Here is a 19,885-nt window from a genome sequence, read left to right as displayed (position 1 = left end):
GAGCAGTCGTCTGTCAATTTTCCATTTTGTTTGAACAATCTTATATACATTTCTCATAATATTCGCTTTAAGAATATAGTGAAGGCTCTTGGGTAGTGTTTGGCTTGATGCCGACAATTTTTTTCTGCACTTTTCTACAATTGTTATTAAGAAGCAAACAACATTGTCATTCCTGATTTTCCTTGCTGCTCTTTGGATTTGAAAGGCCGATCACAAGCTTGCCCTGATGTTCACACGGCAAATAAACCAACAAATGAGGCGTGAAACATCACCGATGTATTACCAAAACACAAAGTGTGTGTGTAAAACAGTACTGTCTACCTTAAATATTGATTTATCAGTGCAATTTGTATTCTATAGTGGATCTTGTCTGCTGCACGTGAACTATTCACATGGTTGCCCTATAAGTGTCTAGTTACACAGTCTATTGAGACAGAAGCTATTTATGTCTAATCATGTTAGTGCCCATGTTAGGGGATCTGGATGGACCGACACCAGTTGACAATCAGATGCCTTTGTCCATATTAAGAAGGCTATTTAACAACAAAGGGATAACAGTTCTATTGTTAAGACAGCTTTGATTCTGACACGTTAGTACATAGAAAGAATGATCGAAGAATAATTTTGTGCAAACAAACTACAGTGAATACAAATAATTATTTCATTTTCTTTTGTGTCACATTGAGAGGAATTTCTTACCATAACAACAGATTCAAGATTATTTTTGTCACTCAGTTTATACAAATTCGATTGTGTGACATACTTGGGAGGCTCCATTTAAAAAAAAAAAACAGCAAATAGTCATGATAAGATATATAATGTTTAAAATAGAAGAAGCAAAGCAACAAATATAAATACCAGTGAAAAAACAAAACAATAAACAGTTCAAATAAAAGGATTGCAATGAAGAACAATTCAATTCAATACAAAAACACATTCAGAACATGCGCAATTGTCCTGTAGAAATAGATGTTGTGCTTTTCTATTGTTAGTTTCGCAAAACATATTTCCGAGGTGATGTATCTGCAGTTTTAGTAGCAGAGGAGTCATGCAGTTAACGCTGTGGCCACTTGGTGTCAGCAGGAAAACACACTTGTCTTGTCTGCTTGTTTGACTCAGGAACCAGAGGCTGAAGAGATTTCATGGCACAGCTACACTCTTACTAAAGACAAATGATACTGGCTTGGTAGTCTATGAAATCAATGAGAAATACAAAGTGAGGATGGACATTTCTTGTTAAATATGTTTATGCTTGGTAACAAATAATAATTGTGAACGATCATAAATATACTATTACAGTATTTGAGAACAAAATAAAACAACTCTTTATTCTAGACTGAATGATGGGATGTTCATTTCTGCCCTTTTCCAATTGTTATTATTGAAAAGAGCCCCCATCTTTTTTTATATCGTAAAACTGGTCTTTTCTGTAGTTTCATTATGAGCAATAAGACTGTTCTGTGTGAGAAGGTGACGTCAGTGCAGTGGCCTGACTGATGACAGCGACCAAAGGCCCCCCCACCTCCATCCATCTCTCTCTCTCTGTGTGTCCCTGAGGGTCCTGTTAGCTCCATCCAGTCCTTGTGGTCTGTGTTACTGATGGGATTTTAAACCCCAATCTGCAGCCAAGCACAGCTGCTCTTCCTGAAAATTCTCAGCAGTGTAACACATATAACATCAACTGCATTTCATACTGTTATCTCACTCACGAAAAACACTTCATTTAGAACCAATTGATATGAGGTGAATAGATGTTTCAATTTGACATGTCAGTTTTTTATCTCACAGATTAGACTGCTCTGCTGCCCCAGTTATTTATAAACTGTGTGCAGCGTGGAACAGTGCTTAGTGCTCTCCCTGCTATCAATGGGAGGCTGGGCAGCAGCAGAGCAGTGTGTGAATGAATCTGGGGTGTGGCGCACTAGCTGCAAGTTGGGTGGAGAACTGACGCAGTTACGTAACACAGACCTGATGACTCATGCCTGCTGTTATTAACAGACACTGCGGTTATGGTCCACCTTTGGTGATTTGGTATTTCAGGATCAAAGCCCCCCCCCCCCCCCACACGACCTGTTTCCTGATTGTGTGCAGAACTGATGCCCCTGTAACACTGACCTCTGAAAGTGCATGAGATAAAGTGGATTCACACAGGCCATAGTGAGCTACCAATGTTACGTAACTGACTTCATTCAGTTTTATTGTAGCAATGGGTGTGTGTGTGTGTGTGTGTGTGTGTGTGTGTGTGTGTGTGTGTGTGTGTGTGTGTGTGTGTGTGTGTGTGTGTGTGTGTGTGTGTGTGTGTGTGTGTGTGTGTGTGTGTGTGTGTGTGTGTGTGTGTGTGTGTGTGTGTGTGTGTGTGTGTGTGTGTGAGTGTGTGTGAGAGAGAGAGAGTGTGTGTAGGGGTAAAACAGGTTATTCCATTGGCTCAAAGTGAGTCAGACGGATGTGAAGCTGTATATAGTACACACACACACACACACACACACACACACACACACACACACACACACACACACACACACACACACACACACACACACACACACACACACACACACACACACACACACACACACACACACACACACACACACACACACACACACACACACACTTCTCTACTGTTTTATTGATTTATAAATCACAATTTAGAGCACACACAGCATGATCCAGCATGAAATTGTCCTAACATTGTGTTCCTAAGCTATGCCAACAGCCAACAGTGTGATGCTTTCATAACCCTTTTTTTCAAGATCAGTATGACTTAGATGTAAAAAATCCCCAGTAGAGCGAGGAATACCCCGGACACGGCACAGAGTTGGGAAGGCGTTAACTACTCATGCCATCTTTCTGCGGCCCACGCATGCAGACCTCGTTTTAAGCCAGCAGGCTTTTGGATTTAGAGGATTCCTGTTTTTCTTGCTTCTCAACATCACATGGTGTTGGAAGTAGTCCAGTGCAAAAATATCACAGTATAATCTCTCACAATTTCTCACTCACCATTCACAATGGCATTAAATACAACAATATATGTACCTAAAATCTCCAGATTTGTTGTTAACTACCAATCTTTTTCTAGGTCATGTGATGAGGATTAATTATGTTTGATGTTTTTGGTAGTCTTAAGAGCATGAGTTCATGATACCACCTAAGAATAGCATCCCCCTTTCTATTGAAACAACAGAAAGCATTGAATTATTAGAAATAATCCCATTCTGAATGAATGCAATAAATTAGATGAAATCCTGTTTTTGGAGAGCAAACGTTTTTGTTGTTGCCATAAATACACAACAAGGAAGTGGTACGCTCCACAAAGAGAGAGTGGAAGGACTGCAAATCAAACTTGAACAGACAGAATATTGTATCATGATGCTCCAGCCCACTTCTGATGCTGAGAACACTGAAGTACTGTTTCTGGACTGCCCCGGCAATAATGGCCCATAGAACAGCAAGACTACAAGACGCAGAATTCTCAAATTCCACAATAACTATTCATTGATTCAAATGAATAACAGCGATTGTTTGGTTTTAATGTACCACTCGAGGGTTTATCTATTTTTACCACTTTCAAAAGGGAAACATGTATGTGTGTAAAATGGTGGAAGAAGTATTTGGATGCTGAACTTAAAAGTAGCAAAACTACAATGGAAGAATAATCCAAGTAAAAGTTACACATTAAAGGTCATTTTAGGTTTTAAAAGTACTTTTAAGCAAGACTGTGTGGATTATTAGTTTTAATTCAACAGTATTTTCAAGTTGTAACTGGTGTAACTATATTAAGTAAAAAAATGTCAACCAGTATTATGGTTAAAATATACAGTAGTTCAGTAAATGTACTTTCTTAAATTCAATTAAAGTTACAAATCTGTAGGTTTAACGGGAGAAATAGACCATATCTTAAAAAATTTCTCCAGCAGGCTTATTTAGTGTTTATTTATTTGTTTTAGAGACTCTTGGAAATCCCTGTCCCCTGCGTCATGACATCATGATGTCGGTCACTTATGTTGTAGAAGAACAGACATGCTCTTTGCCTCAGTCAGCATTTCTGTAGTGTGAACAGCATATGACCTTGTGTGAATGATGGCATACCAGACAGCAAGACAGTTCCCAGCATGACCTCCTCTGAAGTTCCCAAGCAACAACACATGATAGACAGATGACCTTTACTTAGTGTTGGGTCTAGCAAGACACAAGGGCGGTTCCCTTTCATCCACTGTGCCACAGAATAAATTGAAAACAAATATCACCTTGTTCCTGTGCTTGGTGAGCGCGGGCTACTGTACATCACCGGATGGTGAAATTGGCCACGAAACTGAGACTTCTGGTATTAACAGATGGCTGCCTCACTCTGCCACTAGTACTCCATGTTGCTGTGCTTTACACATGACCCAGTATTTTTCTTGCCAAAACCAACACTTTTCTTCCTCATGAGAGGACATGTCTGTCAGAAAAGATGTATGTCTCACATGAGTAAGTTAGGAGGTTTGTGGGGGCTGTTTTCGAGAGATAGTATATCTGTAGTGGTTCCTGGAGAGATAAGATACTTCCTGTTAGATGTCCGGAAAGCCTAGCATGACTTGATAGATGTCGTAACAGCCAACATCTGAATCATCACCGGTGACAGCATTGCAAATACTTTCAGTAACGCATGCATTTTGATGTATTTTGCTATAATTAGCTGTGGTCATGTTGTTAAAGTTTACTGTATGGACACACACCAAACAGTTGACCCCTGATCAAATTCTAAATGTGCCCTTCCCGTATGTGAGTGTGTGAGAGCCTGTCTCACTTTGGATCCATGTTTATTCTGTTATGAATGTGGGAAAGGAAGAAGCATTGCAAATGGTTTCGATGTGATTCAAGGGTTCTGAGAATCAAATGTCAATCCGCAACAACAGGAGAGGAAATCACTGGCTTGGTAATACATGCCATTCCAATACAGTTATACATAGCTCCATTGGACCATGTCTAAAGGGAATTTCTGTGTTTCAATGCAACCGTTAACTGATACTGATTTAGAAGAATTCAAAATGTCCCTGTTCAGCGTCATTGATTGTTTTCGATTCATAAAGCTCTGTCTAATAGCAGAACATGTAAAGGCTCTTCTCTTAGAAATAAAGACAGCATGGCTCAGAGGACAGCACAGCACACATGATGTCATCTGCTCTCCAGTGACATGATGTCAGCGACAGCATTCAGAAGAATACTGAGATTAGGATTATTCTCCTTGGCTCTGAACATCTGCTGTGAACAAGCAGTGCAAACCATCGGGAGTTTAAATCCCTGCTAAATAGTGGGCCGTTATTCAGAAATGAGTAGCTTAACCACATGATGGCCGGGCATTCATCTGTAACTGGGTAATGGTGACCCTTTCACAAATACAGGAACTATTAGAACTGTAATTATGGACCTACAAAACACTCATTATTTCTACTAAGACTACAAGATGAATCGGTCCTCCTCTAAAAATGACTGAGTCCTTTTATTAAACGAGGGTGAGCTGAATAAATTAACTATTCTAGTTATTGTGCATCAGAGGCAGGAGCAGCTGGGAAATGATTGTCAGTTATGCAGTATGCTAAGTATGTTCATAACAGGTGTGAACCAGCTTCTGCTCACACACACACACACACACACACACACACACACACACACACACACACACACACACACACACACACACACACACACACACACACACACACACACACACACACACACACATACCATGTATACATCACTTCAGGGGACATTACATTGACTTACATGCATTTCCTGGAGACTTATCCTAACCTTAACCATAACCAACACATGCCTAACCCTAACCCTTACCCTTAACCTTAACCTTACCCTAACCCTAATCCTAAACCTAACCAAGTCTTCACCCCAAAATTAATGATTCCCCTCATGGGGACCTCCAATTTGTCCCCATAAGGGAGGCGAGTCCCCACACGTGACTGTGTAAACAGATTTAGGTCCCCACAAGTATAGTAATGCTAGGCCACACACACACACACACACACACACACACACACACACACACACACACACACACACACACACACACACACACACACACACACACACACACACACACACACACACACACACACACACACACACACACACACACACACACACACACACACACACACACACACACACACACACACACACACACACACACACAGAGCTAAAATCCTGTCAGTCTCAAGCACATCTGCTTCCCCAGAACTACTGCTGAGTAAGCACTGCGTTAGCCTCCGCTTCCCTTCATGGGTGATCATAACAGGACAACAATACTTCACATATGACACACAAAACATACTGTGACAGTAAAAAAAAAAGGCTTGTGAATCACAGGAACATGTAGGCATCCTTTTTTTCTATATTTGGACACTAGGATTTTTTTTCTCATCAGGGACTTTTCTAACTTTAAAGTTATCTTCACAATAATTTCCCTGATTTCTACTTACATGAGCAGGCATGATTTCCCTTCTGATTGCCTTTCGGTAACTTAGTAACGGGGGAAACAAAAGCTGTTAAGACTGCACAAGTTGCTTTTGAAGTTAGCAGCAGGACACAAAATGATTTATAATTACAGAATACGACTAAAAAGCTATGCTTAACTCTCAGGTGACACTCAGTTGGTGCCAAAAAGGCAGCTGCAAGGGAATCCCACACATTAACAACTACTGCTCATCAGAGGTGGAAGAATTACTCAGATCTTGTACTAAAAGTAGAAGTACCAGAGTGTAGGAATACACTGTTACGTTAAGTAAAAGTCCTGCAACCAACATTTTACTCAAGTAAAAGATTGTTTTGATTAGAATAATAATAATAATGCATTAAAGTATTTTCAAAGCTGGTAAAGTTGGATTATGTTTTAATTACTTTGTATGCTGCTGTAAACTTGTGAATGTTACTCCAGGTTTAAATAAAGACTTATTTAAGGATTGATGATATTTCATATCATCAATCCCAATCTGCAAAGTAACTAAATGTATTAAATAAATGTATGTGGAGTAAAAGTACATGATTTATATCTGAATTGGAGTGGAGTAGAAGTATAAAGTAGCAACAAAATAAAAAGTCCCTCAAAATTGTACTCAAGCACAGTACTTGAATAAATGTACTTAGTTACTTTACACCTCTGCTGCTCATTATATATGAATACATGTGTTGGAAGACTCCACGCAACAGCCATAAAAACTAGTACAAAAAGGTGTGTATAAATCCTTTCCAATTACGGACGATGTTAGTTAGATGCAGTTACAGACGAGTGCTCGGTGATCAATGGTTCTCACTCCCATCTTCCCCGGGCAGTGAGCTCCGATCACTCCCATTGGCTCTGCCTTATCGTGGGTGTCTGTTCAGACCTAATCATAGGTTTGCCCAGCAGGTATGTGGCTAGCAGGGTTCAGTCATGCTGGAAAACCCATCACTCAACATCTGTTATTACCACTTCTGTGAGTTGTTGGTAGGCAAGTCTCTTCATGTGCTGTATTGCTGCAGTGAAAGTCTGAGATTTCCGTTTGAGCCTGCTCCAACATTCTCAGTCATCTCAGCCCCCAAAGCTGAAACTAAAAGTGTTTGAGTGAAGTATTTAAGTCATTAAATCCCACAGAGTAACAGTTATTGGATCGTGAGTTGATGCACATATCAACTACAGAACATTTCCCTCGCTTAGCTGCAGCTCATGAAATCATTTCTTCAGGGAAGGGAATTCACTGCATAATTTTCCTGTCATCTGGAGAAGAACATATGAATACATCTCCCCGACAAGGTAGACACAATACCAAACCAATCGGGATTTCACGGAGCTGGAACAAAGCATACATCTGACGTAACACTCAGAAGGGGAACATAAACTGTATTTCTTCCAGCAACTTTGGAAACATAGTGTAATCATCATCATAAGGCAAAGTAATACAACATACTGAAAAAACCCACCTTAACCTTGGCCTTAACCACTAACCTTATTCCCTTTATAAATTGCAGCTCCGGTGTAAAGATCATTGATGAAATGTAACTTAGTACATGTAATCAAGTACTGAGCTTGAGTACAACATTCAGGTACTTGTATGTCACTTATGTTTTTGCTACTTTGTACTTTTATTCCAATACATGTAGGCAAATGTTGTATTTGTTTCCTTCACTACATTTATTTTTTATTTTGAATTCCTAGCTACTTTGTATATTAAGAATATTAATACAAAATATAAATCAACTAATACATACATAATAGGTATATTGTTATAGGTTTAGCTTACCATCAGTCAATACATTAATCTGAATGAACCAAGTGCAATATTGAATTGAAGACCTAATTTATTGTAAATAAAATAACAATTTCATAGGATTATAACATGTGTCATACTGCATAACAATTACTTTCACTTTTGTCCTTTAAGTACATTTTGGTGCTTTTAATGTTGTACTCTCCCATGAGCAAGATGTTGAATGCAGGGCTTTTACTTATAACCGAGTATTTTTACACTGTAGTACAGCTACTTAGTACTTCTTCCACCACTGTTTAATATATAAGGGCATATATTTTAATCATATTTAAGACTGAAACATATGTTTAACTAAAGCATACATGCTTCAAATGGCTATCGCACAACCCTGTGATTAAATTGGATCACTCCTCGAGTTGCAGAGGAGAGCTGTCGGAAGTATCTGTGGTCGAGCACACGCTGTGTCATCTTCCTCTTCCTATAATTGCTGTTTGACTGACTGGCAGTGGGTGTGTCTGCATTGACAGATCTGGCCCTGTCACTTGCCTTTGTGTCAGAAAGCCTGCAGGAGACAGGAAGCCATGCTTCAGAGTGGACAGAAAATGGACACCTGACCACACCTAGAGCCTTGGGGGCTGGACATAACTCTCTGACTTCTTAGTGCACTCCTTACTCATGCACACAAACCCTTTTTCTTTTGTTTGCTAGTAGCCACTCTTAGTGAGAAAAAAGACAAACAGAAAGCATTCAAGTAAAAATATACAATATATTTGTTGTATAAACTTGTACAGAATGTCTTGGACATCTCGCTTTACATATACTATACATAAGGGTCAAAATAGGGTCACTTTCGCATCCTTCATGATTTTAAGAAAATGTCCCCCATAGCAACCACATTTTATGTACATCTTTACAAACATACCAAACGAAACAGCCCTTGGATGCACTTTAAGAGGCCATGACGAGATACAGATGACTTGTATAAAAATCCCTGAAAAATGTCTCTTTGTGAGGTAAGAACACATTTGTCAAACTCTTTTCCTTTCATTCCCTCTCATACATCAAACTCACTCATTTGTTCTGCGACGAGACTGGCAATAGAGAACAGCTAATTACACATTATGTTTCCCTTAACATTATTGTGCCACAGGAGGAGTAGCTGCAGACGGAAGACTGTCGGAGGAGGAAATAAGGTGAACATCCATTTCTTTATACACTGATTACTTACACATGTGTTCCTTTCAAATCGGGGCAGACACTAAACCTCGACCTGGTAACCGACATATAATTCAATTTCATGTTAAGTTATGGTTAGGCCTCAACAACAACAGGAAATATGACCTAAAGTTACAGAACAAAGTAGAACATAATCACATGCAAATAATACAGCTATAAGCAATAGAATGTACAGGGGCGTTTTTGGTAAACAATATGTATGAACAGAAAGGGGCCACTTGATCTTAAAGAATAACTCTTTAACATCAAGGTGTTCAACAGAAGTTAGTATTCTGATTCAAAGCAAAATAATCAAATTCTTTCTGTGGTAACTCCATTCTGCTGAAAGTGAGCTGTGAAGAAAAACTGGACAATTATTCAAGGCCGGATCACTGTAATAGCTTATTTCCCTCAGCTAGTGTACCATCAAAACATCTCGGATTGGTCCCCAGAAAACATCCTGATTGGCCGAATACTCCTGCTAGACCATCAAGGCAATAATCCAAACTATAAACTGAAAGGAATACATTAACATCCGCTTTACAGCTGGTGAATAACAAACAACAATCCTAGATTTATTAGAAAAGTAATGAAATGTCCTGTTATTATAGCCTTACATGACCATTGATTAATGCCATGTATGGTGGGTAGCAAAAGTCTTCCTTTTGTTCGAAATTAAGGCAGGCTGGATCTAATGGATCACGTTCTCTGTTACTTTAAGAGATCAATGTTGTACTTTTGGTGCAGAAATAGGGTAACTGACCTACTGCTTGTGTCAGCTTTGTATCCGAGAGGCTCAGGAGAACCTTAGAGACACGACAGGAAATGACTGTCCAAAGGCTGTCCAATCCATCCTCATGTTGACTCCAGTGTGTCGAGCTGGAAGACGTTGTGATTGGTTGGCGTGGTGAAGAAGAGCTGCTCCTCGCTGGTGGAGCGGTTATCACACGGACTGTGCAGCCCCAGCGTCCTCTCAAAGTCCAGGAGCTGACCCATGAAGTTGAAGTTTGGCGAAATGTTGGACTTCTTCCTCTTGACAAAGTCATAAGCGTCGTTGAGAGAGAGGTTGAGCCTCTGCATCAGGTAGGCCACGGTCACTGTGACTGAGCGACTGATGCCGGCCAGACAGTGGACCAGGATGCCACACTGCTGAGAGCGAGCCTCGTCTGTGAGAGAAGGAGAAATCTACGGTCAGCAGCGGTAGGTTGTTGTCCTAAATAATATTTCCGTGTATTATAATGTTTAAGAGTTTCTGTAGTTAAGGTATCACGGTGATTCTGACTCGTGCATTCACACCTAATAGTCCGCTTCTCTGGTGCGCACCAGACGACAGTTTGTTACATTGTTTCATTTTTCAGAGGGTTCGGTTTGCGTTCACACGGGCAAAACTCAAACGGACTATAAACTTTAAACACAACTCATGTGCATGGAAATGCTGTTCAACCATTGGTCAGACGTTAAGGGGGTAAAAACGCAAATCCCGGCAATTTCTACCGGAGCCTCCGCCATGGAGCATCGGCACTTTCGGCAGGTTATTCTCATGCGGCTGTTAATCTGGAGATCAACAGACACGAGCGGCCCACGCATATGATTATATAATCAGACAACGTCCGTTAAAAAACATTATAACACATATAATGAGAGACGTTCTGCAGAGGAGGGGCGTTTCACCGACGACAGGTCTTCTTATTTTTATGTAGCTCTCTGAGAATTTTTACTTTACACGACACTGTTCAACACTTAATTCTGCTTCACTCTTTAACTAAACAACCGCGGAAAAGAGTCTTTCGCTAAAGATTTTGAAGATATCCCCGTTCTTGTGACACGTAAATACTATGCTTCCTATGTTTTGGTGCGGACTGCGTTCACACCAGCAATGAACCGCTCCAGAGTTCGCAAGCAAGCGCGGACCAGAGTCCGGTTGTTTAGTTCACTTAAGAGGTCTCGGATTGTGTTCACACCGACCCTAATGAACCGCACCAAGCGGCTAAACGCACCAGGGTTCGATTCAACCGGACTATACAAGGCAGGTGTGAACGCACCCTACAAGGCAGGTGTAAAAGCACCCTTAGGTGATATAGGAAATCAAGTTGATGTTACAATAATGGCACCAATGTACATCATGCACCAGCAAGGGGCAGTAAGTGGAAATGCGTTCACCAGCTGACATGTAAGCTCCCTCAGAGTGATGATGATGTAGTAAGCGCACATGTAATGAGACTTCAAATTCAATTCTATTAAAATTGACTTCATCTATTTGTCATAATCTGCCATATATCCGATAAATCTGTTTCTGATTGTTGCATCCCTAAATACTAACATTAGCAAATAACTGTCAACTAAACGAAACCAGACTTGACTTGTGACCCTGCAAAAAAACAAAGCTCCAGGGAGTGGAAACAACATTTCCTTCCTCCTTGTACCTCTAAAAGCTTTTGAAAGTTGTACATGATACATAGTGTTGCAACCACCAAACAAACAAGTGAACAAGCTGTGGTTTCAGGGGCAGTGGTGGCAAAAGACAACACATTAAAAATGAAACTGAAACATAATTTGTGGTGACACCCAAAACAAGATGATACGTTTACTTTCAAGTTAATGTGTTGTAGCTATGTATCAAATATATTCAATGATATTGTTGTACATCAGCTGGTAACACATTACACAAGTGGTAAGTTAGGGAACATTTATCATGTATTTCAGCGTTAACCACAATATGCTTATTAGAAAAAATAATATAAAAACTCCCACTTGTTCCAAAAAAAACACATTCCACAGCAATTGTGTCAATAATGATTCAGAAGTATTGATTATCATATTGTTATTAAAAAAAATTATCAAAAAAGAATTAACTTAATAGTAGTATATATATATATATATATATATATATATACATACACACTGAACAAAAATATAAACGCAACACTTTTGTTTTTGCTCCCATTTTTCATGAGATGAACTCAAAGATCTAAAACATTTTATATATCCACAAAATAACCATTTCTCTCAAATATTGTTCACAAATCTGTGATAGTGAGCACTTCTCCTTTTCCGAGATAATCCATCCCACCTCACAGGTGTGGCATATCAAGATGCTGATTAGACAGCATGATTATTGCACAGGTGTGCCTTAGGCTGGCCACAATAAAAGGCCACTCTGAAACGTGCATTTTTGCTTTATTGGGGGGGTCTTTGGGGGTCCGAAAACCAGGCAGTATCTGGTGTGAGGGGTAGGGGTAGGGTAATGTTGTGAATCGAGTGGCCCATGGTGGTGGTGGGGTTATGGTATGGGCAGGCGTATGTAATGGACGACGAACACAGGCCACTCGATTCACAACATTACCCTAACCCTACCCCTCACACCAGATACTGCCTGGTTTTCGGACCCCCCCAATAAAGCAAAAATGCACGTTTCAGAGTGGCCTTTTATTGTGGCCATTCTAAGGCACACCTGTGCAATAATCATGCTGTCTAATCAGCATCTTGATATGTCACACCTGTGAGGTGGGATGGATTATCTCGGCAAAGGAGAAGTGCTCACTATCACAGATTTTTTCAGATTTTTGAACAATATTTGAGATAAATGGTTATTTTGTGTATATAGAAAATGTTTTAGATCTTTGAGTTCATCTCATAAAAAATGGGAGCAAAAACAAAAGTGTTGCGTTTATATTTTTGTTCAGTGTATATATATATATATATATATATATAGAGTACAGTATATACAGTATGACACTCACACAAACAAGAACACATGTATTTTCTTCAAAATGTAAGTATGTCTGTGAGTATTAAACTTAACAAAGCTATTGACCTACTCACCTATAAATGATATGGCCTCTGGGAAGAACTGGGACAGGTTCTGACTCCAGTGATCCGAGATGGGGATCTGTTTGTACCTGAAGTGGCCTTCATGCTCAAACATGTTGGGGAGATTGGGTGTAACGTTCAGGATGTACTTGATGTTGTACTGGCCCAGCACGTCTAGATTGGTGGAGTCTTTGGCGCAGCCCAGGTAAAGGTAGGGAAGGATCTGGACGGGGAAGGCGGGCTGATTGCTGGGGATGGGGCTCTCCTCAGACTCTGTGGCACTGCTCGGCTCTCGGTCAGATTCCCCATCGGAACAATCAGAGCTGATTCTGAGGTTTCCAAAGCCCAGGACAGAGAGCGGAGGAGAGGAGCTGGGACAGGAGCTGTCGAGGAGGGTCTCACAGTGCTCTGGGTACTCTGTGTGGAACTTTACAAATCCACCTGGACAAGAGCCAAAACTCAAGTTAATAAAGTCAAACTAATAGGATATATTTGTGTATATAAATACTTCAACTTATATCAACTGTTTATTTCAACCTTGTTTTTAATGGCAAAAAGACTGTTTGGTATTGAAGCAGAGCTGTAAATAAGTAACTCATGTTCCCCCCAAAAAGAACCATTCATGAAATGCATGCCTGTTCCTGCTAGAGCAAAACATGGCGCAGCCATTTTGGAATTTTAATTGAGAATCTCAGTGACACACCAACTTTTAAACAGCTTAAAAACCGCACAGCCAACCCACAGGGTGAATTAACGATAGCAATCGTTACTTTAAAACATAACAATGATCAAGATACACGTTACTGTCTCGTCTTACGATTCAAATGTCCGTATTTCAAAGTTTTATTCGCGTAAAGAAACTTCTGCTCGGTTTATTAGCCGTTAATACAGGTTATAAAAGTTGCCAGGTCACGCCTATATTTCGTAAAACTAGCTTTACAGTTCTGGCAGTACAACATTTGAGCAGTTCGAGTACAGTGACGTTTTCTAATGTTATAAACAGACTGACTGTAACCAGCGTTAATGTACCTATATGTAGCATTAATGTGTGATGTCATTTTTGTTAGGGTTACTTCGACAGTGTAACTATTTACCTTGAAGGTAAAACGCTTTGCAGCCGTCTTCCCATAGTTTCTGAAGAAGTAGACCTAGAACTGAGGCTCCGCTGTCCTGCCAGTCCACGGTGCTCTCATCGTACAGGACCACCGTGTCCGTCTTGCACCGCCTTATGAACTTCTCTTTATCCTCATGGTTGGGGATGATAGTCCGGATAGGTATGTTGCCCTTTTTGAACCTCCGGAGCATCAGCCCCGGTATGGCCAGGTTTATGGCGGTCTCTATGTGGGATGATTCATAAAGCTCATGTGAACGGCAGTCCAGCAGGAGCAGAGAAGTGCCTCCGGACTCTAACTCGAGTTGCAGCCATTCCACGCTTTTACTCGGCGTCACATTAGACATATCGGACTCAATTTCATACTACATGCAAGCACAAACACTTACTACATGGTCCACCAGTTGACGTTAAACTACATTTCAGCCAAAAAAAATAAGCGTTAAATGTTGCTCCGCCGGTGCATGGCGCTTCAGCGAAGAGATTTCCCCTTTTTTCTTTTCTCTATTTCCATCAGCCAGTCACCCTGACCTGCCCCGGGGATGAAGGAGACCTACTTATACTTTAATTTACGATACACAAGTTTAAACGTGAATGATTTATAGCCAATATCTCTTCATCAACTCTTCAACTACTCCACACCGTACCAGGGTCCTCCATGCACATTCTCGTTTTACCATTCCGATGCATGGGAGGCTTTTTTTTATTTGACAGCAGAGCAACTCAAGAGGGAGGAGTTTATTTCTTATGATTTAAAGTCATAGCAGAAATATCACAAAGTTTAAAGGAGGTCTCAATGGAATTATTTTGCAAATTACCAGTTGGTCAATCACCTTCATCATATTTTTAAACCATTGTTTGTGATATTATAGCACGTTTATAATAACGTTTAAAGGGGGTTGTTATCACTAACAACTAGTAATTATGATCCCAGTATTTTTCCTTGTTGGGATTACATTTGTTAATTTAATAGCTTTCAAATGTCCTTGTAGTGACCTTGTGTAACTTTATTACTTATTAATAGTTGTATTTACTGTACATAATCCTATATGGGCTCAAGGTTTGCCTGAGTGATTGTAACAGCTACCTTTCTTAATATTTGCATAGTTGCAGCTTGCATGATACTTATATTTTGAGAATAGACTCATACGGGGAGTTTGCATAATTGCACATATTATGCATTATTGCTGAATAATTTACCTAACCTAAATGTTCTAATGATGTCATTTAAAAACAGATATCTCATTATATATTGTATATTATAATGCTATACTGTTTTATCTTGCACCATTATCAATGTACCTATATTGTGTTAATGAACCTAATAATACTAGTTATTTTATTTTTGTATGATTTACTTATTATTACAGAACTTTAAGTTTACTACAGTTTATTACACAGGGTTGCAAGAACAATACAGTATTTACTATGAAATCAGACCCTCCCTTTAGTACACAACAAATGTGTTGAGTCCATTTATTTTCCCCTTTGATGGACAAATTCAACTGTCTCACGCTGCTGAATACTTTAAATTGGTTGTGCATCTCTATACAGGTGAACAGCTGAACATGTTATCCTATTTCATCATGATAATGTTTGTTTCCGTATTAGAAACACGTTTGTAAATGCTTTCTTTTTTCATGTTCATGTATTTACAACGCGAAGCACTCAAGGAACCCTGCTATATGCCACATGGAATTTGCAAGCATGTTGTTGTACATTATGGTCTTCCTTATAATGCAGGCACAACATTCCCATGGTTTGCTACTGATTGGTATAATAATACTGCAAGAGAATGGTGAATGGGGAGGAATAAGGGAGGGAGGGAGAAATGTGAACTGGGAATCCAGCCATTCAGCTCATCTGCCTGCACACGTGAGTGGGGGAGACACAGATGTGCAGAGCAGTGGGATTAACACATAATGAGGAATAGAGCTAAACCTGCACACACACACACACACACACACACACACACACACACACACACACACACACACACACACACACACACACACACACACACACACACACACACACACACCACACACACACACACACACACAAATGTTCTCAATCATGTGTTGTGTCCCGTCAATTATGTTAGTTTGTTATGTATTTGTCACGTTCATGTTTGTTTGTTTGTTTCACTTCCTGTTTTATTTTTGTACTCGTCTCATTCCATGTGCCTTTACTTCCTTGGTTCTTGTTTCCCGCCATCGTCAGCGTCTGCCCCACCCCTGATTGTTTCCACCTGTTCCCACTTACCTCTTGTATATATTGTCCTGTCTCCCCTTGTCTGTTGTCAGTTCGTCTTGTTCGTCATGCCAAGAAGTCAGATCCAAGCAGCCATAGAGAGACCAAGTACCTTTTGTGATATCCTCCATGAGAGCGTTTTGTTTTGTGACCGTTTGGTCACTCCCTCTGTAAAGAGTGTTTCTTTGTTTTTGATCCATTCAAGTTTATTTTTCTTCAAACCTTTTCGTCTCCGGGTTGTGCAATTGAGTCCTCATATCAGTGAGTCACGGTTCCTAACAGAACGAACTGACCAAAATATGGACTCAGCCAACCCCAAGACGCTGCAGACCGCCTTGTCCGTACAGGGTAACGTCATCCATCAACACCAGGAGCAGCTAAAGAATATTAGCCAAGGAGTTAAGGAGCTTTCAGATCGCCAGGAGGGTTTCCAGACCTCCGTCACTTCACAGGTGAACCATCTGGCAACACAGCTCCACGGGCTTCTCTCTCATCTGAAGGCAGCTCCCACAGCTCCGATTCCTGCTACTCCACCTGATGCCAATCCTGCTGTGAATCATGCCTTTCCTGTTCCACTGCGGTTGGCAGCACCGGAGAAATACTCAGGAGAATCGAGCAACTGCAGAGCCTTCTTAGTCCAGTGTGATTTACATTACCAACTTAATCCAGCAGCTTTTGTATCTGATGAGGCTAAAATAGCGTTTATGATCTCCCACTTAACCGGCAGAGCTGCCGCATGGGCCACTGCGGAGTGGTCTAGAAATTCCAATATCTGTAGATCCTTCATAGTGTTCAAAGACACTATGAGCCGCATATTTGACATTACCTCACCTACCGGTGACGCCACTCGGGCTCTCATGCAGCTCAAACAGCACTCAAGGCCCGTAGTAGATTATGCCATAGAGTTCCGTACCTTAGCCATAGACAGTGGCTGGAACACTCCAGCATTAATAGATGCCTTCCGCAATGGACTCTCAGAGACGATTAAAGATCACCTGGCTCCATTAGAGTTACAGCAAGACCTCGAATCACTCATTTCCACGTCTCTCCGAATTGACAATCGCATCAGGGAAAGAGAGAGAACGACGCCGAGTCGCAACAAGACCTCCCAGCCACCAGGGGCACTCTCTGGGTAGGCAGTCCTCATGGGATTCCTTGTTCGCCTCTTCATCAGGCCCAGCAGTGACAGCGCCACCACAGGCACCGGAGGAACCTATGCAGCTCGGGAGAACGAGGATTTCTCCAGAGGAACGACGGCGCCGCCTGCAGGAGGGATGCTACTTCTACTGTGGTCAAATGAGACACCAGCAGGCGACATGTCCGGGAAAAGGGCATGCTCACCAACCATGAGGAGGGCGTTGGGGAGCAACATTTAATCTGATTATCCTCCTCGCACACTCACGGTAGATATCACTGCCAATAGTCAGACACACACTATGGGGGCCTTAATTGACTCTGGGGCTGATGAAAGTCTCATAGACTGGGGTCTAGCGAAACGTCTCAATATTAAGACTGTTCCGCTCAAACATCCCGTCAATGCCAGTGCCCTAGACGGCAGACTTATGTGTAGAGTCACTGACTGTACAGAACCCATGCAAGTGACTATTGACAATAATCATGTGGAAATGATGCAATTTCATCTGTTCGATTCTGCACAGCATCCGCTGATTTTGGGGTTTCCCTGGTTAAAAACACACAACCCACATATAGACTGGTATTCAGGACAAATTAAGGGATGGGGAGAGAATTGTGAACAGTCATGTAAAGCTCCACGTACTGTTGCAGTGGCTGATAGTAGCTCAGACTTTCCTGACCTTTCCAAGGTCCCCTCTTGCTACAATGACATGGCAAGCACTATCATTGCCTCCTCATTGTCCGTTTGACTGTGTCATCGACCTGTTACCTAGCGCACCCATCCCTAGGGGGCGCTTATATTCTATTTCAGGACCAGAGCGGGCGGCCATGGATGACTACATCTCCTCCTCACTGAAAGCGGGGATAATCCGTCCCTCTTCTTCACCTGCGGGCGCAGGATTCTTCTTTGTGGGGAAGAAGGATGGGTCTCTAAGACCATGCATTGACTACAGCCCATTAAATGACATTACGGTGAAAAACCGCCACCCACTCCCGCTGATTTCTTCAGATTTGGAACTACTTCAATCAGCTAAGGTGTTCACCAAGCACGATCTGAGAAATGCCTACCACCTTGTCAGGATTAGAGAGGGTGGCGAGTGGAAAACGGGGTTCAACACACCTAGCGGACATTACGAATACAGGGCTGTTTTTCAAACTATGGTCAATGACATTTTGAGAGAATTTTTGTGTCTGTTTTCGTGTATTTGGACGATATTCTGATTCTCTCTCCAGATAGTCAGTCGCATGTCCGCCAAGTCCTCCAGAAGCTTCTGGAGAATCAGTTGTATGTGAAAGCTGAGAAGTGCGATTTCCATGCCACCACTGTCTCTTTCCTGGGCTACATTATCACCGCCAATCAGGTCCAGATGGATCCGTCCAAGGTCAGTGCGGTGACCGACTGGCCTACTCCAGATAGCCGCAAGAGAGTCCAACAGTTCCTGGGGTTTGTCAACTTTTACCGAAAGTGTATACGCAACTTCAGTTCTGTAGCCGCTCCTCTATATGCTCTCACATCTTCTAAAGTTTCCTTTCAGTGGACCCCCCAGGCCGAGTCTGCTTTCCAGTGCCTCAAGAAAGGATTCACCACGGCACCCGTACTCACTGTTCCGGATCCCCAGAGACAGTTTATGGTTGAGGTTGACGCGTCCAACAAGGGCATAGGGGCTGTGTTGTCCCAGAGGTCCTCCAAGGATAACCGGATGCACCCCTGCGCTTATCTATCGCGCAAGTTGACCTCAGCTGAAAAGAACTATGATGTGGGGAACAAGGAGTTACTAGCTGTCAAAGCAGCTTTGGAGGAGTGGAGACACTGGCTCGAAGGGGCGGAGCAACCGTTTGTTGTGTGGACAGACCACAAGAACTTAGAGTATGTCAGAAAAGCCAAGAGACTCAATTCACGTCAGGCCCGGTGGACTCTGTTCTTTAGTAGGTTTAATTCTACGTTATCCTTTAGACCCGGTATACAAAACCGTAAGCCAGACGCACTGTCTCGTCTCTTTGAGCCTGTCCCTAATGCCCAGAAACCTGAATCAATCCTTCCACTAAACTGTGTGGTTGGGTCGGTAACTTGGCAGATAGAAACAGATGTGAAGCAGGCTAATGTTGTGAGCCCGGCACCTAG

The 19,885-nt window shown here is 41.5% G+C and overlaps 1 protein-coding gene across 1 annotated transcript; it reads right to left on the bottom strand.

Annotated features, from left to right (window-relative positions):
* Positions 1-8,986: 8,986 nt before the first annotated feature.
* LOC117449651 (dual specificity protein phosphatase 7-like) lies at positions 8,987-15,065 on the bottom strand. Its single transcript, XM_034087444.1, has 3 exons — positions 14,360-15,065; positions 13,278-13,706; positions 8,987-10,621 (listed from the first exon to the last, which is right to left on the bottom strand). Exons 1-3 carry the CDS (start codon positions 14,721-14,723, stop codon positions 10,311-10,313), a joined length of 1,104 nt encoding a protein of 367 aa, XP_033943335.1. The 5' UTR covers positions 14,724-15,065; the 3' UTR covers positions 8,987-10,310.
* Positions 15,066-19,885: the final 4,820 nt, after the last annotated feature.

Source organism: Pseudochaenichthys georgianus, chromosome 7, assembly GCF_902827115.2.
Source record: "Pseudochaenichthys georgianus chromosome 7, fPseGeo1.2, whole genome shotgun sequence".
NCBI classification, from domain to species: domain Eukaryota; kingdom Metazoa; phylum Chordata; class Actinopteri; order Perciformes; family Channichthyidae; genus Pseudochaenichthys; species Pseudochaenichthys georgianus.
Note: the sequence above shows the minus strand (reverse complement) of the source record. Positions and strands in the feature narration are given on the sequence as shown.